Here is a 25,517-nt window from a genome sequence, read left to right as displayed (position 1 = left end):
TTTGCCGATCTGTGCCCTAGGCACGGCTTGCCCAAGGCACGCCTGGTTAGCTGGGTATATATATATATATATATATATATATATATATATATGTGTCAATCACAAAACAAAGGTACAAATTACACCAAATATTCTAGTCTAAACCATATCGCTTTCGCTGCTAGAAAAGCAGCAGATAAGACAAAACTTTTTATTATAAAAGATACCGCAAGTCCCATTATTTAAAAAAAAACGATTTTTGGTCTGAAAATCCTATTTCCGGTTAGTACCGGAAATTGCAACAATACCACCAGTCGATAGAGCGTACTCGGATTGGTTACTAAAATTTTTTTAGTTTTCAATAAAAATCACTCTCCACTATTTTAATAAGGGGTGGACGGATGGTCTTAGGACACCCTATATATATGCTAAATTTTATTGTCATTGAACTCTGAACTGTTCTGAACTGCCTACAAGTCTACATCTGTCTACGTCACAAAAGAGCCATGCAATCAGCATATTAATATTTACAATACACAAAAAAATACAGGAACGATTCAACTGGTCGACTTGATTTGCGTTTTGTTATTCACAATCAATTTGACAAATGAATAAAAATTTAGTAAATATATAATTAGATGATGAATTAAGAATAAATTAAGTTATCATTGTAGTTGAAGTATGTAGATAACTACGATGATAACACTCAAATATACTAATTGATAAATGCTTCAATAGATAAAGTGGAAATAGATTTTCAGTATTTAGATAAATATATATAAATCACTACATGGGATTTAATATTGAAAGATAATGATAAGTTATAAGTGTTACTTACAATCTTGCTTTCTTATTAAAATTTATGTACATAATTTTAGAGTATCGTGTGGACAATATTAATAATAGATTCAATAAAAAAATGTTAATCAGGAACGTTTACTTCAAAATTTTAGGTGTTATTCCTAATACCAAATTCGCTTCAAGATGCGATATAAAAATTTTTAGATGTTCTTCTAGTCAAGGAGTATCTTGTGAAAATATTACCGTTTTGAAGGAACAATTAAAGGAAGTGTTCAAATTTAAAAATAGCAGTGTCAGTAACTGGATTATCGAGGTTAGTTTTAACCAATTTAGGTTATTCGACTGTTATTAAGTATTGTAAATACAACGCTCTGCAAAAGTCTATTGTATTTATACGGTAACTTTACATTTTCGTTTTTAAACATAATACTCTTTAGGTTTTAGTATATATGTATTGTTTTAATAATATTATTATTATTTAGACTCCAGATCTTTATGCATTTGAGGCTTATAAAAATTTTTTTAAAATGCTGGAGTATTGAATACAACAGAATATAAATAGTACGATTTTTATTTATTATGGATCTATTTACAAATGTTATTACTAGACTGAGGATCTTTATGCAAAATAAAAAATATATGCATTGATTGCAAGACACAGAAGCCAAAGCCAAATATACATTTTTTTTCTTCTTTCAATTATACAATACACTATATGGTTGCCTTAAATCTTTTTAATATTTTATTAAAAGATTCGTAAAATGATATTGTGATGTAATCCATAATTATTTGAATTCTCAACAATGATTTATCTAAAAACAAAATTTTCTCTGAAAAAACATGATTGCAACTTGCACCTGCATTTCGGAGACATTTTATATATTGAAATTATTATTTTAGTTTCATTTATTCTATGAGTAAATAAGGAATTACTTGTTCAATATAATAAGATTGAAGTTCTTTTAGAATAAAGCCCGTACATTATGTATAGGATACTGTAAGAGTGAAAAAGAAGATAGACAAAAACTTTTGTGCACATTGGCATTTAAGTATGCTGTTCAACATAATGATGTACATAACTTGGCAAAGAAATTGGTTTCCGAAGAGGTTTGTATTTATGTTTATGTTTTCTATAGGGTGATTCTGGGAACTGGGACAAGTCACTGCTCTTTATTAAATAAAAATATAAAAAAATGATAGAGGAAGAAATTATATATCATAGTATGCCCTAACTTCCTATGACCTTATCTTCTTGTTAAATCAATTGATCCCTTAATAAATCGAAATAAGACATTTTTATTTCAGCCTGACAATGAAAGACGAATATTTTCACATGAGAGAAACTTAAAGAATATTCTGATACCAGATTACCAATGGCTCTTTCTTATTATTGGGAGACTTGAAAATGGTGTAAAATTTCTTGTCGATTTAAGGACAGATATTTTAGTAAGCAAATTATGACAATATAAATTGTTAAAAAATTTCAAATGATAAATTCAAGCGTTATTGTATATTTAGTTATATATAGTTATCGCATTACTTGTTTTGTATGTATATTTTTGATAGGAGTTGATGTCGGAAACTAAAGAAATTGATGAAAATCTCGTAATACAACAATTAAATATTTCGCTACGAGATTTGTTGCTACTCTGGTTTTCAGTTGGATTTCTACACTTGGAGAGAATAACTTGGCAAAGTTCGTGTGACATATTACAAAAGGTAAGCAATTTGGATAATTAATTAACAATTAATGTTAGTAACTATTTAATCTAATCTTGATTTTTATTAAGGTTTCAGATTATGAAGCAATACATCCTATAAAGAATTGGGTAGATTTAAAACAAAGAGTTGGACCATATAGAAGGTGTTATATATTTACACATCCATCTATGCCAAGAGAACCTCTCGTTGTGTTACATACAGCATTATGCGATGTAATACCTGGTATGAAATGATATAATCATATTATTCTTACTCTCTATTTTTGATTGATTTCGAAAACAATGCTATTAGGCCTTAGAACAGTGACTACTTGAACAATCGGAGCATGATTTAATCATTTTTAATCTGATGTTTCATATATAAGTACTATATTATTATTTATACTACTATGACATCAAATTATAGATTCCGTAAAAGGTATCGAAGAAGCAAAAGCTAGAATCATTGGTAGTACAAAAAAGGATGTCACATTCCTAGAAGAAGACAAATGTAAAATACAGTCTGCAATATTTTATTCAATTGCTTCAACGCAAAAAGGACTACAAGTTAATCAGTCATATCTCGTATCAACATCGAAAAATTTGAAGTATAACATTATACAAGAAAATATTTGTTTCTTTTGTAGGGTATTGAACTGGGTAATTATCTAATAAAGGAAGTAGCGAGCGAAATAATATCTGAATTTCCTATGATACGTGAATTATCTACTTTATCGCCAATACCCAATTTTAAGAGTTGGTTACTGGAAAAATTAAAGCTGGGTAAAACTCATGCTGTACATTATTTACTTCTCTTTGTAAAAAACCAAAAGTACCTTTTTTATATCGGCTGTTATTTTCTAGATGTAGATTGTATTTTTACGGACGAAGAAACTAGATCCATACGAAATGTTCTAAAAGAAGAAAACTTAGCAGTTGGATTGAAGAAACTGTTCAATAATTCGCTGTGGACCAGTAACGAAGAATTATGCGATGTTTTAAAAACACCATTAGTTCGTGCATGTGCTTGGTACTTGTACAAAGAAAAACGACGAAATTATGCCTTAAATAACGTTGGTAGGTTGATGTTAATTAACATTTAAACACAGGGACATGAGATTAATATTGCATTTTTACTATATAGCCAATTTCCATTTGCGCAATGGAGCAGTTATGTGGAGAATAAACTGGTTAGCCGATCCTTCACCGCGTGGGGTGGCGAATAGCTGTGGTATTATGGTGAACTATAGGTAACAAAATCTTGAATTTCAAATAATATTCTAAACACGTTAATCCAAGATTTATATTTTACCTGCAGGTATTATTTAAATGATACTGAGAAACATAGTCAAAATTACATCGAAAATTATTCCATAAATGCATCCGAAAGTGTAATTAATTTCACGAAAGAGCACGAAAAATTGTGGAGTAAATTGTAAAATTACAGAAAGAAAGAGTAATTTTTGGATGAATAAATATTTATACGGTAAGATTGAAAAAAAAAATATTCGTAATATTGATATATCAATTGAAAATCAGAAAATATTTCGAAATACCAAATGAAAATTACATAAATACAGCACTTGCAGAAATATTAAGTCTTCAGTTATGAATTCATAAAATTTGGTTTAGTCTTTACTAGTTTTCATGTACATTACAAAGTTAGGTACTAGGCTTCTTCGATAAAAATCTGAATATCTCAGATGCACGTTATCTTATATAAAAGTTATGTACAAAGATCCTATTTTATAGTACTACCACATACACATACATACACCAGGCCTATTTCCATTTCTAGTTACAAGCAGTTAATTCAAAATTCTTTTCTATTACTCTTCAAATTTTATGTTTTTATTAAAGATTATTACATTTGTTCATTTATACAATAGCTGTTTCCTGTCCAGCTTAAAGACAGCACAATAGTCTGCAAGCAGATCTGAAATAAATCGTGTCGTATTATTATACAAATATATTTCATTCCCATAAAAGGTGATCCATGTGTGCAGGACTGAATTCAATATAATTTCTAGCATTAATTTCTAATTTTTGCCTTCTCATAGTTTTTTAAAAATATAAAACGATAAATAATGTTGATATATTCTTTTTAAGAGTGTCCGAACATTGGGAATCACTGTATATCAAGAGAAATTGTATTTTCTAGGTACCTGTAGTCAAGGCTGGGTTTGGTGAAAGTTTGTGGGAAGATGAGGTCTACTTTCTAGTTTTGTATAATCCAAACGAAATTCCTTTGCTAGTTTTCTCCAACTTTGCGCATCAAAATAATAATAAGTACCACGTTCGTATGTTGATGTCTTTTCTACATGTCCCAATCCTGGTGCTTGCGTTATCCACACCTTCTCTTCCATATGATATCGCCAGTCTCTACTATACCTAAATGAATCGCAGCAATAACAATATTCTTATCAAATTTAAAACACCAAACCATAACATACAATCACAATTATATGTACATACAATTCCGCTGCTGCTGCTAATTGCAGAACATCCCCAACATTTGTATAAAACATATAAAATAGTAGATCTTCCTTATATCGATTTAATTTAACTGGTGCTAGTTTATCTCTGAAATGAAAGACCATGTATAAAAGTAAATGATTTTAATTGTCGTTGTATATAGTTCTACTACATCAGGGGCGACGAACTGGCCGGCCTAACAGTTTCTTTCTTGCAATTCACTTTTGTTTTATCTCCGTTACTCACGCTTCGGTTTGCACTCACATGTCTGATAGTGGGGGAATAGGCTAGTTGCTAGGTCCCTAGTTGAAGAGGAAAAGGTTTGTCACCCCTGTACAGTATTCCTTCGGATGATGTGATAGCCTCGGCGGGGTCTCAGAATGCGTAGAGGTACTACTTTCTTTGTCGCGTGCCGAACATAGAGAAGGACAGCGCGTAAACGACAAAGAGGGACTGAGCGTCGTGGCAGCCGGCATAATTCAAAAGGCTGCGTATCGATTACAATGTCAATGCAAATAGTTTTTCATTTTTCATTCTTCTTTTACAGAACTTTTACCAACGTATTTGTGAGATTTCTCTAATTAAAATGGGTCTTAATACGGCATAATTCGGACCATATTTACTGATTTAAAGTGTGATCATAACTCGCTATGATGTCGGTAAATATGATTCAAACTCTGTCGATGTTTAGAGCGTTGTTCAGTCCAAGATTGCTGCTGGTTCAAGAACAATCAAACGCTCTGGGTTGCACAAGAATGCGTACACGAATCACACACTTGTCATAAACTCTTGGAACGTCCAAGGTTCAACAGTTCAAAGTTCAGAATTCAAAGTAACAGTTCAAGGTAAAGTTCATTACACAAGTTCATAAGAAAGGTGCATGAATTCATAAGAAAAAGTTCACAAAAAGTTCATAAGTTCGCAAGAAAAAGTTCATAAAAAAACGTTCAAAAGTTCATAGAAAAGTTCACAGTTCAGTTCTCAGTTTCACTTCAGAATTCACGCTCGCAATTAAAGATTAATACTGTTCAAAAAGAGAAGCTTCGTAACGTTCTACGATTCAGTATAATAGGTACAAAATTCGTCCGGTTCTCTCGAAAGATCTAAAAATTCTGACCGCAATTCCCTACCAAAGCTCGGGAAGAGATAGTTTCTTTGGTAAGGATAACCAAGGGACCAATCACCAGTTCGGGACGTAATCCAAATTATGTGGTACGCCTACTAAATCCGTGATTTTGTTTCTCACGCAAGCCTCATAAATAAGACAAGCCTATGCACAAGGATCCCTTGTACAGGTATCTGTCCCCAAACTGGTGTCGCCTTTTCGCTGGGTGTGGGCCTGCGATGCGTTAATTGTCATTGACTGGGGTACGGCTGATTTGCTTTCCCGAAACGAAAGAAGACACTTAACTTTCAACCATACCCAAGTCCGTAACTAATTCTAAGAGCTAAACACGCCAATAAATAACTCGAAACTGACAATGTTCCACTCGATCGTAGCACAGGCCCAGACACAATGTCTAGACAATTCTAGACAGTCGAGTTTAGTCTTTTCTAACCAGAGAAATTTCACAAATCAAAGTTTCGTAACGAAATACCTAAAGTTAAGAAAGTTTCACAATTGCGTTAGTATTGCCTCGCCGATATTCGGGCTCGGGTAGTGTTTCTTTAAAAAAGTAACATCATCCGCACAAACGAAAGTCACATCATCCGAAGGAATACTGTACTACGTGATATGTAAACTGCGGATCTTTATGCATTTATGGCTTCTAAAAATGGTCAAAAAACGGTAGAATATGAAATTCGACAGAGTTTAGTACGATCTTGATCAATTCCAGATCTACAAAAGCTACCACCACTGAAAACAAGATTTCATTTGATATTCCGCTTTCTTAAAATTCGTTCAAATTGCTTAAACATCCGCAGTCTAGTGATATGGATAAGAAGATGAATATGTAGGAGAAAGAAAGATACCTGATTGTAGCGTTAATAAGATATTCCGGCGGCACGTGAAAATCAATATCCTGAGGTCGGCATGGTGTTTCAGCCCAAGGACCACCAAAGTTTTGGTAAAGGTTCTCTGGTGAATTAAGATTTAATCCTAACGCGGTTAGGTCTTGGCCTAGTGCCAAAGATACTAAATTCGGATCTGTTTCAGCTGCCCTAATAAATGTTAAAAGCCCAATCATTCCAAACTGATCTTTTACCATACTAGCTGGTATATTGGTTACTTTCCCTATAAAATATAACAATAAATATTGATGTAACGTATACAAAGATATAGCAAATGTTTGTTTTAAATAAAGAAAAAAATAGAGTATTGTAAAAGAATAACAGCAAACGATAAATGGTATGCTTAATTTTGTTTGTTTGTTTGTTTTGTTTTTGTGTAAATAGCTTTAGTACCATCGGGAGACGTTTGTATGCCTCTTTTAGATGATTGAGACATATCAGATCCATGCGCTCTATTTGCTTGCAATACATCTTGTCCAATTTCAGGACCAAGTCCAACAGGTACATTTTTGTCTCCAGACACGCTCCCACCTGGTGATGGTCCTTCTCTATTTTGTGTCCCTGGTAATGCTGGGAAATCTTCAGAACTCATAGTAAATTCACTCGATTCAGATGTTGGTTGTTTTACCATTCCAACTACAATTCATATAAATACTTATATAACAATAAGTATTTATTGCATAATCATAATTGTTGTTATATTTATCAAAATTTTCAAATAATAGAGAAATTGAATGTTCTTTCAAAAGTTTACAAGCTCGGAAAATCGAAAATGGTATCTGAAGACATAAAATCTCTGTAGCACTTGAGAAGGTATTAAGCAAAAGCAAGTATTGTTTAGTTTCTTCTTTTATGATAGTATATTATTATTAGACCGCGCGGAGCTTTATGCGAAATAAACATTTTCTACCTGAATTACAACGTTTGTTGGAGTGAAATCAAAATTCACTCTCTTTTTTCTAATGTTTTTACTGTTTTAAATTACACCACCTCAGTTCTGTCATATCCTAGCATTTTTTTAACATTTTCAAAAGCCATAATTGCATAATCAATTAAAAATTATCAATAATAAAAGCAAAAATTACCAAGTAAAGCGAATTAGATACAAATTATTCAAGCTACCCGTATTACAAGATTCTTTTTATAAACTCTTCGTTCAAAGATCAAATGAGTTACATTTAAAAAAACAAATATAAATGTTCTCCTTTGTTGTATAGAACTCTGGAAAAAAGCTATAACTTCTTCTCTTTTAACTCTTTAAGGATTGTAACTAGTTTCAAAATGTCTTTCGAATTTATTACACTTATTCTCAGTACTCATTGCCCTTAACCACGTACGATTTATTAAATTTTTATTCGAAGTCAACATTATAATAACGAGTAAGTACCATCATCAAAATAATTGAACAGATATATAATACTTATACTTGCTTAATACCTCCATGTTTTAAATTTGTATTCTATTTAGATAAATCACTGCCAATTAATTATTGAAACTAAGAAACGATCAAAATTCTACTTTTCTTTCATCACACATGATGGTTACTGCAGTACATAAACAGAAATGTAAAATACACTTTAGTAAAAAGAAACTTCATCTCGAAAATACAATCGATCAAACAATAATTTCTTTCATTTGTTACAGGATTTCCGTTAAATTCCTAAAACCTTATTATTTTTTATTCACAAAATGCATAAAAATTATCATTAAATCACATAGTCGCATTGAAATAAAATATATATTACAGATTTATGAAGAATTGAAATTATTTCTCACGAATAAAATGAATGAAACGAAAACAAAACAATTGAGACAACTTCCACATAATCGTGTTTACTTTAGAAAAACTTTGAATGGAATCAATGAAAACAGAGTTTCTAACTGATTAAAATTTAGTTTCCTCGTCAAAATTTCGTCTTGAGGGCATGTGTCTATCGTATACAATATACAGGGTGAGTTAACTGAACTGTACCACCTACATTCGCTCACAAATTGTTTTTTAAAAAAATGTTCCAAACGAGAATAGTTTGGTATACCTTTTGGCTACCTTATCGAGATATGAAAGTGACTACCTTGAGCTTCTCTATAATTATTATATGTACTATTCGACATGTTAATTGCCGTGTTGATGATCGACAGTAATCTTTCCGTTCAGGCTGTGTCGCGTCGCTCTCTGGTAACCGTCGACACCGAATTTAATACAGGTATGTATACTAAAAATTGAGAAACTGTGACCTTGCGTTTTGCTTACCACTCAACTGTATCAAACAGCGTAAACGGAAAGGTAAACAAAGGACGTTGCAAGGATATTGAATGTCGAGTAAAAAGTCCATTAATGATAGAACTTCTGTACACGACAAGTCTACACAGCAATTGTCTATTTGAAACAGGAGTTTTCAGCATTACTTACATTGAACTTGAATTACTTAATAAAGAGCAGATCTTTATGCAAAATAAACATTTTCTACCTGACTTGGAACGACCTGGAGTGAAATAGAAATTGATTTTCTTTCTTAACATGTTTAATAGATTGAAAATAATATAACAGTACTTTTAAATTCTTCTAATGTTTTCGCTGTTTGAAATTACACCTATTCATTTTTGTCATAAATGCATTAAATCCGCTGTCTATTAATTACTGAACATCTTAGCAATTGTTAGTTTCTGACAATACATATCTTAATAGCTTGTTACTCCAGATTAAATATTCTGTCGAATGGCAAGACAAAATATTACACATCAAACCTTCATATTTTGATAAACTAGTGAAATTTCAAAAAGCTAATACTCTCGTTTGGAGAATGAATAATACTACGAATAATCGGCGTGGTAATATCTGATGAACCACCCTGTATAGTGGCTTGCTCTCTATACATATAACTTCGTTGGCCTTAAAATATTATGACACAATACGTCATGTATTTTGAAGTCTGTAGAATTATTGATACATACCATAAGGTTGTTTCCCAGGCATGGGACTAGGTTGCGGCATAGAATCACCCTGTCCTCTGTTTGTTAATGAAGGAAACTCAGACAGATCCAACAATGGAGGAGTACTCGTATCTCCACCTCCTCCACTGCCAAAAACAGAGTGAAAATTATTAATTTGTCCTTGAGATCCGTAATTACGACTTTGTGGTATTCCGAAAGTGCCCATGCTACCCATTGGATTTGAGGTTCTGTAAATTTGTATAGACTTATCATTCGTTTCATATGAAATATCACTGTAAATACATTACAAGATAAATCATTTAACCCTTCGCACTCTGAGCTATTTAAACTAGAAAATTAAACATTTCTTCCAATCTAGAATAATTCCTTTCTATACGAGTTTATTCATTTTATGAATATTACAATCAGTACATTATTAACTCTTGTACAAACCCCCTGTAATGCAGAATAATGCAAATTACGCCACGTAAACGTAGAAATAGGACTTTTTAGGGCGATCACGGCCTAGATTGATCTTTTATCTAGCGCTTTTGATTACTGAAGAACCCCATTGCATGCATTATCGAGAACTGAGAAGACGCATCCCGCACCCTTGCAACCCTGGAAAGACGAGTCTACCTCCATAACACATTACCGACCTGTGATTATTGCATAATTTTGAAAAATCTATGGTACATGGCTAAACACTTTTTAACGGAACCTTCAATAGCAACAGCGATTTTCATTGTGCACTAACAACTCACCCTCAATAACGTCATCTAATAGTTTCATTTAAGATTACAATGTAAAAGAAAATTTCTATGCTTTCTTTTGGTACTGCAGAATTCTTGAAAATCCTGTTAACACGTTCCATGCCATGTGTACCACTGGTGATAAACGTTAAACTTGATCTTCAGGCCATGTGTACACAATCTTTGGTCAAAATATCAAATGGTCTGAACGACAAGTCAGGCAAAAAGGGCTTGGCATGGAACGTGTTAATTGGCTTCCGGTAGGTAAAGTGTTAATAATGTAAGTAATATTTTGAATAACGGTACAGAGCAATTTTGAGTGTTAAGGGATAATATAATATCAGGTTGTCCCAAAAGTTTCTTTCTGAATGTGTTCCTCTAATGTCGCTAAATAAGTACAAACAATGCGATAATCTTTATGTTAATGTTTTAGTACTTGCTAATGTGAATTTGCATAATGTGCATGAATCGAGTACCAACTTTTCGGACAACCTGATACAACCGACAAGTTATTTTACAGATTGTAAAAAGGAACTAACCCAAGAGCAGGCATTGTACGTCTGTCTGTAAAAGCTCTCTGCCCAAACAGTCCCCTACTGCCCATAGGAGAGAGCTGTTGTTGTTGTGGTTGGTGATTATTTTGTCCACCTGCTGCTCCTGAGGCTCCAATGTACACGCTAGTAACTACTACCGCAGAAGCGATTGAACTTGAAGTGCTTGTAGACGAGCCTGAGAACATGCCCGAGGTAGGTGTGACATGACCCGTCAGGGTCGACGAATTTAAGCCCCCCCCACCACCCGTACGCGATGTAAGGCTTGTATTCGCAGTACTGCGTGGCGGTTGCTCAAAGTTCAGGTTGGCCATAGCCTGGTGGCTCCACTACAAAGTACCTGCTGAGGCACACCAACACACTTTTCTGTCAATTACCGCACGATCACTTCTATTTTATCGCATCACTTGTAAGCCGTTCAATTTCATGGAACTGAGGAAAATCCATGACAATTACTCCTAGTAGCAACCTGCAACACGACCAAACAAAAAGAATAAAAATGTTATTAACATATCAATGGGAAAACTATATTATTGGTAGACTACGGATCTTTATGCGGAATAACAATTGTCTGCATCGATTGCAAGAAATAGAAACTGAAACGTTTCAACAATTTTGAATTTCATCTACTTAGTTTTGCTATAAATCAGGGATGAGCAACTCGCTGGCCTGCAGGCCGCATTTGGCCTGCTAGCAAACTGCCTGCGGCCCGCCGGAATCCGGCACAGCGCGACTCAACGAAGTATTTAGTATGTAGTCTTATGTTCCCACTTTTGACCCACAATACGCCACGGGTTGCTCACCACTGCTATAAATGCATAAAGATCCGCAGTCTGATTATTACATAGAAACCTTACTATCTTATTGTCTAGATTTTAAGAATGCATACATTGAAATGTTTACCTCTTTATCGTAGCGCCAATGCTTTGGTCATATCAAAATCATAGACAGGAAATGAGAATGGACCTATTGGCAAGGAAAGATATCGTTTCCATAAAAGTGCTACGTAGTTTGATACAATTGGTTTAATAAAATGGGTGATTACATCTAATGCCTGGTAATACATAATAAAGCAGTTTATTTCTCATTTATTCTATTATACGCGAGTAAATAAATCTATACAATAGAATATATTTATCCTAACGAAAACAAAAAAATATCTAATTTAAACTAATTATGCTTTACAAACTATAGCGTTCGTATAAGAGGAAACAATTCTATAAAATGATATAAATAACATTTTGTTTACTTGTTCAATAGCAAGTAAAAAATAGCATGTGTAGGATAATATTAAATAACAAGATCTTCTTAAAGGCTAACGTTCTATATACACTTGTTATACAAAACATAGGTACATACTTTCTAAATACTCGTAAACTAACCTGAACATTATTCTGGAATGTTTTCATATTTCTACATAAATCCATAATCATAAAATCAATATGATAATGATACTAATTTCGACAAGAACGACTTGTTATTGTGATCACTGATTATTGTATATATATATGTGTATATATATGAGATAATATGGTAATGGAGTGGAAATGATTAATTGAAAAGTTCTTCTATTATTTGTATTAGTACTTTCGAAAGTCCAATGAAATTTTCGAATTATACAGGATAGAGAGAAATTTCAAGAAACTATATCGAACTGAAAGTTGGTGGTTTTGACATTGTAACGATAGAAATCAGTAACAAGCACAAAGAAAGCAAAGGTTATAACGTTCTACATAATCAAAATATTAAAGGGTATGATGGCCTAAAATTTGATTACCTATATTATCGAATCCGTTGTTAAGTTACTGCATAAAAGAATCCATTAAATTCATAATAAACAAAGTAAATGAGTGTAAAAAAAAACACAAAAACGTCGATGTTGACTTCGAATGAAATCTGATAAGGTAAAAGTTCTGTCGGATAATTAATGGTTTCTATTAGAGAGGATTTCCACGCTGACACGTCCCGAAAAATCAACTTTTATGCACATTATAATATTCTTAACAAATAAACTTCTGTTTTGTCAATCAGTTTCACAAACTTAAACAACACTAGAGACACGAATTTCTGCCATATTAACCATTTCTACGGCGAAATCAAATTAAGTACCGAGACATTCAAAATTTTCACGGAACAAATTACGACCTACTGAGTAACAATAATAACGATTATTTGATAAATTATTTAACTCAAATTTGGCTAATATGTTTTAATATTATTCGAGAAGTAAACGGTTGTTAATTTTGAATTTGACCAGTGTATTGTTAATTGTTTTCTCTAGAATCTAGAACATTACCACAGCCTACTCTATTAGTTTCTAGTTCCAGTATGTTCCAGTACCGAACAACGTGGCAACACCGCTTTTCAATAATGGGAGTCTTGTATTTCGGAGTATAATTAACGTTTTCTTCAGAGAAAATTATGTTAAAATACACAATCCTTCATTAATTATGTATAAGCAATATATAAGTATTATAACTCTGGCAAGTAGAAGTGATATTAAAGTATACTAATATTTATAAATGCGGTATACATCTTGGGGACTCTCGGAATAGTTTGCCCAGACAACCAACTGCTCCGTTCTGCAGCTGTACTGCGCCGCAGCTATGTCGCGTTTTGGATCCCTGCTGCCGCGCCACTGCACGGAGAACGGGGCTCGATTTTGCCTCGCCGTAAGAGGGCAACACGGTCGCGCCAGGTCGCATTAATGTAGAACGTGCTATGTGGTAGATGTCGCTAAAGTAAATGTCTATTATACAAATGTGTAGCAGCAGCAGTCTTTCTTTTTACTGACAAAATTAATATTTTTATTTAAATTACATACTACATACTATCAGGTCGTTCGCAAAGTAATTTCGTTTATCGTGTAGGGATGGCAATGCTTCCGTTTGTCATTACTAGACTGCGAATCTTTCTGCAAAGTAGAAATTGACTACATCGATTGCAAGAAATAGAAATCAAATTGAATGTTATTTCTTCAGCAAAGGAGAAAACGAAATGACTTTCCGAACGAGCTAATACATTAACATATTACAATAGGAGAGCTGCATAAAGTCTAAATAAAATCAATCTCATCATTTTCATACAAAGAAACATTTACCAGTTACTTTTAAGGTTCGGTAGGTGTAGAGGGTTGAAACGTCTTCGTGCAAAAAAAATGTGTCGTAGAAGGGAAAAGAAACTTAATTTATAATTTTCGGCTCGAGCGCGTTTCCAGCTACCCGAGTGCATCGGGCTGCCAAGGGGTTTCGAGCTGCCCGGGAGTGTCTCGATCTCGTCGGGCGGATTCGGAAAGAATCGGACAAGATCGGGCGAGCGAGTTTTCGCGCTACTCGAGATTCAATTCTGCGTTCGCACGAACTTGTCCGCTTCTGTCTGACGTCTGAACGCGCTCGACGAAGTCGAGCCACTCTCGGGCCACCGGGCCACCTGATAGTGTGTCACGGATAGACTGCGTATCTTTATGCAAAATAAAAAATGTCAGCGTCGATTACAGGAAATAGAAACTAAATTGAATGTCATCTCTTCCCTTAATGATTTTAATAGAGGAGAAATCATATATTGACATCTTCAATTTAAAAAATTTTCCAACAACTATCAATTTCATCTACTCAAGTTTGCTATAAATGCATAAAGATCCGCAGTCTATTCGTGACATATCAAGCGGCCCGAGAGTGGCTCGACTTCGTCGAGTGATTTGAAAATTACAGTCAAAACGTGTTGGTCGAGGAAGTGTCGACTTCCAGCTCAATAGTAATGACCTGTCATAAATCTCCCTGTAGAGAACAGCCCCGGGAACGGCACTGAAAGAAATCGAGTCTACCGGGTTGGGTCTGCCTGGGTCTGCCAAGCCCGACCCCAGCCGCGCGCCCGTGGTCTGCCTAGCCCGACCCCAGCCGCGCGCCCGTAGTCTCAATGTGTTGATTTCGATGGCGCACGCTGCGTAGTATGTGTGACCGCTGTAATAAGTATTTCAATACAGCCGAAAATGCATGTGAAACGAGTCCTGCCTCCTCCACTCTGATCCAATCGTCCGCGCATTCGCACCTAGACACGTCACCGTAATCCTGCCTGGGAACCTTCTTCTCAGGCTTACACCAAGTACAATGTCACCAGTTCGAATCCATGCGTGTTGGCGTCTTGCCGCCATCCCCTACAATTGCGTAGTATGTAGTGGGCGGTAACGGTATCGTATCCTAACCCACTGCTGTTCCGCTATCGCTCGTACTTACGAGGCAGTGTATTGGATCACTTGTTGGACATAGACAAATCTAAAATGTTTTTTCACTACGTGAATGAAATATGTAATTTCAGGACCGACGCTGTCGATCCTTACGTCAGAAAATGTCTGTTCCAGGGTTGTTACCTTTCACTTAAAAAGGCATCGTTGGTCAAGACTGGTTGCTAATATTATTCTCGAGGTGTAAATGAGGTTATTTAGTCGTATACAGCGTCCGTTGCCAGCTCCTTGTGACGCCAATTTTTATATCTCCATTTCTTTTGAAGGGCTCATTTTACAGTGGAAACTCCAAGGAATATAAACATATTTTGTTCAAAATTTAAATCACTGACGCACAGTGGTCTGGATTGGAAAATCGTGTGCCATTTTGTTATAACTTTTGAACCAGTAGAGATACTGCAATGAAATTTTCACTAAAAATATTTAAAAAATAGTCATTTTTAACTATAGGTAATTAAATATTTTTTGCATTTGTTAAACAATAATTTTTTATAAATTTTCATTGATATTTTTGATTTAAAAAAAAATTTTTGGAATATAATCGTACATACTATTTTTTACTTTCTAAATATGTATTTTTTATATTTATGTTTCACACATGTGTAACGTTTTATGGAATACGTAAAATATAAATTTGAGAAGTCTTGTTGCAATCAACATACACAAAAAAAATTACCGTAAAGGTAAAAACGCATTACAAGCGTGTCAAAGATATTTTTTATAATAATTTATAATGATTAAAAAACGAAACGAGCCTACTACCTTATATCTTTATTTTACTAGAGGTGAGCGAAATATCAGAACGAAACAGGATTGAAAAACTTCTATTATATTTTAATACTAAAGAATTACCTCGGATGCAATATTTAACACTAAAATCTTACATTTTTCGCTATGTGAAGTCATCTGATAATAATTTGTACCAACAATATACCTCGCAAACATTCTATTACCAACTTTAATGGCTTTAAACAATAATAATTTGAGCGGGCGGAGAGGGGCGGAATTAATTTTTTCATGATTATTTAGAAGGAAGGTGTACTAAAAATATTCCAATTAATTAGAAAGCTAAACTCGGCTAAACTTTAAAGATATACCATCTTAAATGGAAAGGACTTCACAAATTTTTCTTACGGCATTGAGCATTATTATATAAATAGAGTATTTACGTTAATAAATAATAGAAAGATATGATTTTTATCACAAAAGTCTGCTCTTCAATATAAAAAAAAAAGCGAGAGATAATATTAAATAGGAACGTCAGGGCACCGCATCACAGAGAAGCAATTTTTCTCGTGAAAAATCCTCCTCTTAAAATGTCCTATTTTCAATGTTTATTGCAACTATTATATTTATTAAATTGTACTATTTTCTTCATTTCCGAGGTCTGTGAACATTTGGGAAGCAATGTTTATAGATATCGATACGAGAAAGTTCGTTTTTGGGCAGAAAGGCACACGATTTTCCAATCCAGACCACTGTGTGACGGCTCATCGAAAAAGACGTAAAAAACGAATTAGTTTAAATTTTTCGACTCCATACAGTTGATGGTCGAGGTTAAAAAAATAATTTTGCAATAGCCCAATCCTTTCCTAATAAAACCACCAAAAAAAAAGTGTAGCTCAATCGGATTTCAACGAAAATATGATTTCATGATGTTTCGTTGACAAAAAATTCGATTTTTTGGAAAATCCTGAGGTGGTAGACAAATTCTGAGACCAGATTTGAAATAAGCGTGGAAGAATGTACGGGAAATGATGTACAGCATGTTGCAAAAAAGTTTTATTGAAATTGTGCAGGTTTAACGAATTTTGTCAAGGTTAAAAAACGTTCGTACCATCATTTCCCTACTTTCCGCATATTCTGCAAAGTTAGAGCTTTAATTTAAAAAAAAATTCATCGTTCTATCTCTTTTCTATCGAAAGTTATTCGACTTTAACACAGAAACTTGCGGCGACCCGTGCAGCGACCCTTGCAGCGACCCTTGCAGCGACCCAATAGCTGCACGGGTCGCTGCAAGGGTCGCCGCCTGGATCGCGACGGAATGGCCAAAAAAGGTGTGTCACAGCTCTGACCGACCAGTCCTGAACCGCTAGAGGACTCATCAGTAAGGCGGGCCCTGCCCGAGACGCTGCGATATCGGAAGGTGGTTTAAGACTGTATATATAGAGATCGGTGACGGATCAGGTAGCAGCGAGAAAGGTCTTTCTTTGACTATCTGTCCATCTTGTGGCAAATGTAGGAAATTAGCTGCCACAAAAGAGAGCGAGTTATTATTGTCCGCTTCTGTCCGAACGCGCCCGACGAGGTCGACCACGTTCGGGCCACCCGCCCGATGTGTTACGGATAGACAGCGGGTCTTTATGCAAAATAAAAAACGTCAGCGTTGATTACAAGAAATAGAAACTCAAAAGAATGTCATCCCTTTCCTTAATGATTTTAATAAAGGAGAAATCATATATTGACATTTTCAATTTTAAAAATTTTCCAACAACTATCAATTTCATCTGCTCAATTTTGCTATAAATGCATACAGATCCCAAGTCTATCCGTTACACATCGGGCGGCTCGAGAGCGGCTCGACATCGGCGAGTGATTTGAGGAGTTGGTGACAGATGAGTTGGGCATTTAATCGGTCATCCGATTGACGATTGATAATCGTTAGTCGCGATTAACGACTAAAGTAGAAATTTAATCGTTATCCGCAATTAACGATTAATAAGTATTTAATCTTATCCGCAAATATAACGATCAATCGGTATTTATTCGTTAACCACAATTAACGACTAAACGAGGATATTAATTGTTAATCGCGATTAACGATTGAAGTAGAAATTTAGTCGTCAATCGTCGATTGAATTTTTGCCCAACACTGGTTAGTGATTTTATTTTTATTCTATTTTCTCGAAAATGAATAAATCCATGAATACTTTCGGCCAACTCGAGGCTACAATGAACACGACCGACGCCCGAGGGTCGAGCCCTGAGGCCTGAGCCCAGAACACAATAGTAGTGCAATAAACACGGCCCGACAATCCCCCGGCCAGCCAGGTAGCTCGGCATGAAACCGCTAAGGAGCGAATGCTGAACTTAATTATTTTCCGTGCTGCCCTCACGAAAGTCACACGAGCCAATTCGTGGCGTTCTGCCGATTAAGAAAAGCCTAAACTCGACGGAATTAGGATCGTTTCTAGTGGTTTTATTCATAACGGAGTGTACACTTTCCACCTTTAAATATAAGAAATTTAAAAATATGTGCTAGGTGTCTCTTTTTATTATGTCGAGCACCCTGTATATGAGCACCAAAAACTAATTTTCATCGTTTTGTTAGTGTTTGACACGCGATTGTAAATACGTTCAAAGCATTGTGCTACCGTCTCGTCCCGTGTTATTGTCTTTACCGTTCGCGTTCAATTTGAACGATTTCTAACGAGCTCCCCAGTATGAGAGTATGGTGGGGATGCCCGCGTATTACGCGAGGACCCCGATCCGCAACAGTCGAGATTGATGACTGAGAGAGATCTCTGTTCCTCCGAAACGAGAACCGTGAGTCGTTCCTCCGAAACGACATCTCAATTGTCAGTTATTTGTACCGCGTGTTTAAAATTATTATTAAAAGTGATCTTGAAGTCGCAGAAACCCGGCTTCCCTGTTTAAACCAGTGGTTTTAATTCACCCACTTACACTTTCTCCACTACCGGACTGATCCAACCCTTCATACCTGATTTTAAACGAAGTGCTCGTGTCGGGGTAAACAGTTAGTTTGGCTGTTATAATTTAAGGAAAAACTTGTGACACCTCATATTACACGTCCGTAAAACCAACAATTTTCAAGACTTCAAGGAATTGTTTGAGATACGTTTTCTCATATTTCACTAAAGACTGCAACATATCCAAATTTGAACAAAATCCGAAACAGTAGTTCTATTTCGCATGGAAATATGGATACTCGAAAACAATTAAAAATTAAAACAATTATAAGAAACTGCGATTTAGATCAATCGTGAGCAGAAAAATTCAAAGATACTTTTCTTTACATCTTTCAATGCCTACTATGTATATCTGGTTTATGTGTTGACCGTTTTCGATGACATTTCGGGTAATCGGATAGTGTTTTTTCATTTTCTTAGTTTTAAAAATCTTAAGCTTAATAAATATGGATTCGAAAAAATCGTTTGTCCCGCTGTTTCCAAAACCGTTGTTTAAACATGTTTAAACAATCATACTGTATTAATATTGGATATCACTGTATTTGAAAAAGTCTACAGAATCTTTTATATGGCGGGGGTAGCGAGCGCACGGTAACCCCAAGGAATCTGGTTAGACCGATTTGGTCTTTAATGTCTTTATGGTTATTACGGCTATTAACTCCTAAGGGTACGGCACATTGCAGTTCGGCCATGGCACAACAAAAGCCCAAACTTCGTTTTTCAGGAGCTTTTGCTCGAAAAAGTATATTAACGGTTTCGGTGTTATTTCAGCCACTTGGCATAGTACCGTTACCGGTATTGTTCGGTATGTATATATATTTTACCGAGATTAAGTCCCTGATTTCACACAGTGAATTAAAGTTTCAAAGCGAAATGTTCAGCTCCGTACGAAGCATTAACGACATTAGATTCGAGACTAAAAGACTTGAATTTTTGGAGATGTTATGACATTTCGACGAACATTGCGCCGGACGGCGCACACGGTTTTCGCCGACATTTCACCGACTCCAGATTTGACCGGCAACAAATTTGATCGAATTGATTCAATCGATTGATGAAGTTAATCGCCATACGGTCTATCCATCTGTCACCAACTCCTCAAATCACTCGCCGATGTCGAGCCGCTCTCGAGCCGCCCGATGTGTAACGGATAGACTTGGGATCTGTATGCATTTATAGCAAAATTGAGCAGATGAAATTGATAGTTGTTGGAAAATTTTTAAAATTGAAAATGTCAATATATGATTTCTCCTTTATTAAAATCATTAAGGAAAGGGATGACATTCTTTTGAGTTTCTATTTCTTGTAATCAACGCTGACGTTTTTTATTTTGCATAAAGACCCGCTGTCTATCCGTAACACATCGGGCGGGTGGCCCGAACGTGGTCGACCTCGTCGGGCGCGTTCGGACAGAAGCGGACAATAATAACTCGCTCTCTTTTGTGGCAGCTAATTTCCTACATTTGCCACAAGATGGACAGATAGTCAAAGAAAGACCTTTCTCGCTGCTACCTGATCCGTCACCGATCTCTATATATACAGTCTTAAACCACCTTCCGATATCGCAGCGTCTCGGGCAGGGCCCGCCTTACTGATGAGTCCTCTAGCGGTTCAGGACTGGTCGGTCAGAGCTGTGACACACCTTTTTTGGCCATTCCGTCGCGATCCAGGCGGCGACCCTTGCAGCGACCCGTGCAGCTATTGGGTCGCTGCAAGGGTCGCTGCAAGGGTCGCTGCACGGGTCGCCGCAAGTTTCTGTGTTAAAGTCGAATAACTTTCGATAGAAAAGAGATAGAACGATGAATTTTTTTTTAAATTAAAGCTCTAACTTTGCAGAATATGCGGAAAGTAGGGAAATGATGGTACGAACGTTTTTTAACCTTGACAAAATTCGTTAAACCTGCACAATTTCAATAAAACTTTTTTGCAACATGCTGTACATCATTTCCCGTACATTCTTCCACGCTTATTTCAAATCTGGTCTCAGAATTTGTCTACCACCTCAGGATTTTCCAAAAAATCGAATTTTTTGTCAACGAAACATCATGAAATCATATTTTCGTTGAAATCCGATTGAGCTACACTTTTTTTTTGGTGGTTTTATTAGGAAAGGATTGGGCTATTGCAAAATTATTTTTTTAACCTCGACCATCAACTGTATGGAGTCGAAAAATTTAAACTAATTCGTTTTTTACGTCTTTTTCGATGAGCCGTCACACAGTGGTCTGGATTGGAAAATCGTGTGCCTTTCTGCCCAAAAACGAACTTTCTCGTATCGATATCTATAAACATTGCTTCCCAAATGTTCACAGACCTCGGAAATGAAGAAAATAGTACAATTTAATAAATATAATAGTTGCAATAAACATTGAAAATAGGACATTTTAAGAGGAGGATTTTTCACGAGAAAAATTGCTTCTCTGTGATGCGGTGCCCTGACGTTCCTATTTAATATTATCTCTCGCTTTTTTTTTTATATTGAAGAGCAGACTTTTGTGATAAAAATCATATCTTTCTATTATTTATTAACGTAAATACTCTATTTATATAATAATGCTCAATGCCGTAAGAAAAATTTGTGAAGTCCTTTCCATTTAAGATGGTATATCTTTAAAGTTTAGCCGAGTTTAGCTTTCTAATTAATTGGAATATTTTTAGTACACCTTCCTTCTAAATAATCATGAAAAAATTAATTCCGCCCCTCTCCGCCCGCTCAAATTATTATTGTTTAAAGCCATTAAAGTTGGTAATAGAATGTTTGCGAGGTATATTGTTGGTACAAATTATTATCAGATGACTTCACATAGCGAAAAATGTAAGATTTTAGTGTTAAATATTGCATCCGAGGTAATTCTTTAGTATTAAAATATAATAGAAGTTTTTCAATCCTGTTTCGTTCTGATATTTCGCTCACCTCTAGTAAAATAAAGATATAAGGTAGTAGGCTCGTTTCGTTTTTTAATCATTATAAATTATTATAAAAAATATCTTTGACACGCTTGTAATGCGTTTTTACCTTTACGGTAATTTTTTTTGTGTATGTTGATTGCAACAAGACTTCTCAAATTTATATTTTACGTATTCCATAAAACGTTACACATGTGTGAAACATAAATATAAAAAATACATATTTAGAAAGTAAAAAATAGTATGTACGATTATATTCCAAAAATTTTTTTTTAAATCAAAAATATCAATGAAAATTTATAAAAAATTATTGTTTAACAAATGCAAAAAATATTTAATTACCTATAGTTAAAAATGACTATTTTTTAAATATTTTTAGTGAAAATTTCATTGCAGTATCTCTACTGGTTCAAAAGTTATAACAAAATGGCACACGATTTTCCAATCCAGACCACTGTGCGTCAGTGATTTAAATTTTGAACAAAATATGTTTATATTCCTTGGAGTTTCCACTGTAAAATGAGCCCTTCAAAAGAAATGGAGATATAAAAATTGGCGTCACAAGGAGCTGGCAACGGACGCTGTATACGACTAAATAACCTCATTTACACCTCGAGAATAATATTAGCAACCAGTCTTGACCAACGATGCCTTTTTAAGTGAAAGGTAACAACCCTGGAACAGACATTTTCTGACGTAAGGATCGACAGCGTCGGTCCTGAAATTACATATTTCATTCACGTAGTGAAAAAACATTTTAGATTTGTCTATGTCCAACAAGTGATCCAATACACTGCCTCGTAAGTACGAGCGATAGCGGAACAGCAGTGGGTTAGGATACGATACCGTTACCGCCCACTACATACTACGCAATTGTAGGGGATGGCGGCAAGACGCCAACACGCATGGATTCGAACTGGTGACATTGTACTTGGTGTAAGCCTGAGAAGAAGGTTCCCAGGCAGGATTACGGTGACGTGTCTAGGTGCGAATGCGCGGACGATTGGATCAGAGTGGAGGAGGCAGGACTCGTTTCACATGCATTTTCGGCTGTATTGAAATACTTATTACAGCGGTCACACATACTACGCAGCGTGCGCCATCGAAATCAACACATTGAGACTACGGGCGCGCGGCTGGGGTCGGGCTAGGCAGACCACGGGCGCGCGGCTGGGGTCGGGCTTGGCAGACCCAGGCAGACCCAACCCGGTAGACTCGATTTCTTTCAGTGCCGTTCCCGGGGCTGTTCTCTACAGGGAGATTTATGACAGGTCATTACTATTGAGCTGGAAGTCGACACTTCCTCGACCAACACGTTTTGACTGTAATTTTCAAATCACTCGACGAAGTCGAGCCACTCTCGGGCCGCTTGATATGTCACGAATAGACTGCGGATCTTTATGCATTTATAGCAAACTTGAGTAGATGAAATTGATAGTTGTTGGAAAATTTTTTAAATTGAAGATGTCAATATATGATTTCTCCTCTATTAAAATCATTAAGGGAAGAGATGACATTCAATTTAGTTTCTATTTCCTGTAATCGACGCTGACATTTTTTATTTTGCATAAAGATACGCAGTCTATCCGTGACACACTATCAGGTGGCCCGGTGGCCCGAGAGTGGCTCGACTTCGTCGAGCGCGTTCAGACGTCAGACAGAAGCGGACAAGTTCGTGCGAACGCAGAATTGAATCTCGAGTAGCGCGAAAACTCGCTCGCCCGATCTTGTCCGATTCTTTCCGAATCCGCCCGACGAGATCGAGACACTCCCGGGCAGCTCGAAACCCCTTGGCAGCCCGATGCACTCGGGTAGCTTGAAACGCGCTCGAGCCGAAAATTATAAATTTCAACACTCTACACCTACCGAACCTTAAAAGTAACTGGTAAATGTTTCTTTGTATGAAAGTGATGAGATTGATTTTATTTAGACTTTATGCAGCTCTCCTTGTAATATGTTAATGTATTAGCTCGTTCGGAAAGTCATTTCGTTTTCTCCTTTGCTGAAGAAACAATTCAATTCAATTTGATTTCTATTTCTTGCAATCGATATAGTAAATTTTTATTTTGCAGAAAGATCCGCAGTCTATCCGTGACACACCATCGGGTGGCCCGGTGGCCCGAGAGTGGCTCGACTTCGTCGAGCGCGTTCAGACGTCAGACAGAAGCGGACAAGTTCGTGCGAACGCAGAATTGAATCTCGAGTAGCGCGAAAACTCGCTCGCCCGAACTTGTCCGATTCTTTCCGAACCCGCCCGACGAGATCGAGACACTCCCGGGCAGCTCGAAACCCCTTGGCAGCCCGATGCACTCGGGTAGCTTGAAACGCGCTCGAGCCGAAAATTATAAATTTCAACACTCTACACCTACCGAACCTTAAAAGTAACTGGTAAATGTTTCTTTGTATGAAAGTGATGAGATTGATTTTATTTAGACTTTATGCAGCTCTCCTTGTAATATGTTATAATGTATTGGTTCGTTCGGAAAGTCATTTCGTTTTCTCCTTTGCTGAAGAAACAATTCAATTCAATTTGATTTCTATTTCTTGCAATCGATATAGTAAATTTTTATTTTGCAGAAAGATCCGCAGACTATCCGTGACACACCATCGGGTGGCCTGGTGGCCCGAGAGTGGCTCGACTTCGTCGAGCGCGTTCAGACGTCAGATAGAAGCGGACAAATTCGTGCGAACTGGTGCGAACGCAGAATTGAATCTCGAGTAGCGCGAAAACTCGCTCGCCCGAACTTGTCCGATTCTTTCCGAACCCGCCCGACGAGATCGAGACACTCCCGGGCAGCCCGATGCACTCGGGTAGCTGGAAACGCGCTCGAGCCGAAAGTTATAAATTAAGTTTCTTTTCCCTTCTACGACACATTTTTTTTTTGCACGAAGACGTTTCAACCCTCTACACCTACCGAACCTTAAAAGTAACTGGTAAATGTTTCTTTGTATGAAAATGATGAGATTGATTTTATTTAGACTTTATGCAGCTCTCCTATTGTAATATGTTAATGTATTAGCTCGTTCGGAAAGTCATTTCGTTTTCTCCTTTGCTGAAGAAATAATTCAATTCAATTTAGTTTCTATTTCCTGTAATCGACGCTGACATTTTTTATTTTGCAGAAAGATCTGCAGTCTAGTAATGACAAACGGAAGCATTGCCATCCCTACACGATAAACAAAATTACTTTCCGAACGACCTGATAGTATGTAGTATGTAATTTAAATAATAATATTAATTTTTGTCAGTAAAAAGAAAGACTGTTGCTGCTGCTGCTACACATTTGTACAATAGACATTTACTTTACCGACATCTTAATGTGGAAGATCCACATCAGCGCGACCAGCTCTGTATCACCTTACCGGGGCGAGAGACCCCCTGCTCCCTAGTACAAGGCCTGTACGTGCCTGTATGGCGCTGCGTACGGCATTCGAAACATTGGCGCGACTGTGTTGCC

General features: G+C 36.0%; 2 protein-coding genes across 4 annotated transcripts; one reads left to right on the top strand and one right to left on the bottom strand.

Moving 5' to 3' along the window:
* Positions 1-146: 146 nt before the first annotated feature.
* On the top strand, positions 147-4,779 carry LOC143212684 (malonyl-CoA decarboxylase, mitochondrial). Of its 2 annotated transcripts, none has more exons than XM_076431714.1 (11): positions 147-1,093; positions 1,747-1,887; positions 2,071-2,226; positions 2,347-2,499; positions 2,571-2,724; positions 2,908-3,047; positions 3,128-3,263; positions 3,345-3,557; positions 3,625-3,730; positions 3,799-3,966; positions 4,642-4,779. In XM_076431714.1, the coding sequence occupies exons 1-10, from the start codon at positions 842-844 to the stop codon at positions 3,917-3,919; spliced, it is 1,572 nt and encodes a 523-aa protein (XP_076287829.1). In that variant the 5' UTR covers positions 147-841; the 3' UTR covers positions 3,920-3,966; positions 4,642-4,779. The 2 variants fall into 2 exon arrangements, with proteins under 2 accessions (XP_076287829.1, XP_076287830.1); XM_076431715.1 differs by having other exon boundaries at positions 152-1,093; positions 2,086-2,226.
* On the bottom strand, positions 3,936-11,516 carry Rga (CCR4-NOT transcription complex subunit regena). 2 transcript variants are annotated; one of them, XM_076431727.1, is made up of 7 exons: positions 11,191-11,516; positions 9,921-10,147; positions 7,362-7,604; positions 6,930-7,191; positions 4,956-5,063; positions 4,646-4,871; positions 4,069-4,416 (listed from the first exon to the last, which is right to left on the bottom strand). In XM_076431727.1, the coding sequence occupies exons 1-6, from the start codon at positions 11,514-11,516 to the stop codon at positions 4,652-4,654; spliced, it is 1,386 nt and encodes a 461-aa protein (XP_076287842.1). In that variant the 3' UTR covers positions 4,069-4,416; positions 4,646-4,651. The 2 variants fall into 2 exon arrangements, with proteins under 2 accessions (XP_076287843.1, XP_076287842.1); XM_076431728.1 differs by lacking the exon at positions 7,362-7,604 and having other exon boundaries at positions 3,936-4,416.
* Positions 11,517-25,517: the final 14,001 nt, after the last annotated feature.

Source organism: Lasioglossum baleicum, chromosome 10, assembly GCF_051020765.1.
Source record: "Lasioglossum baleicum chromosome 10, iyLasBale1, whole genome shotgun sequence".
Taxonomy (NCBI): Eukaryota; Metazoa; Arthropoda; class Insecta; order Hymenoptera; family Halictidae; genus Lasioglossum; species Lasioglossum baleicum.
The sequence above is the reverse complement of the archived record's forward strand: the minus strand, read 5'-3'. Positions and strand labels throughout refer to the sequence as shown.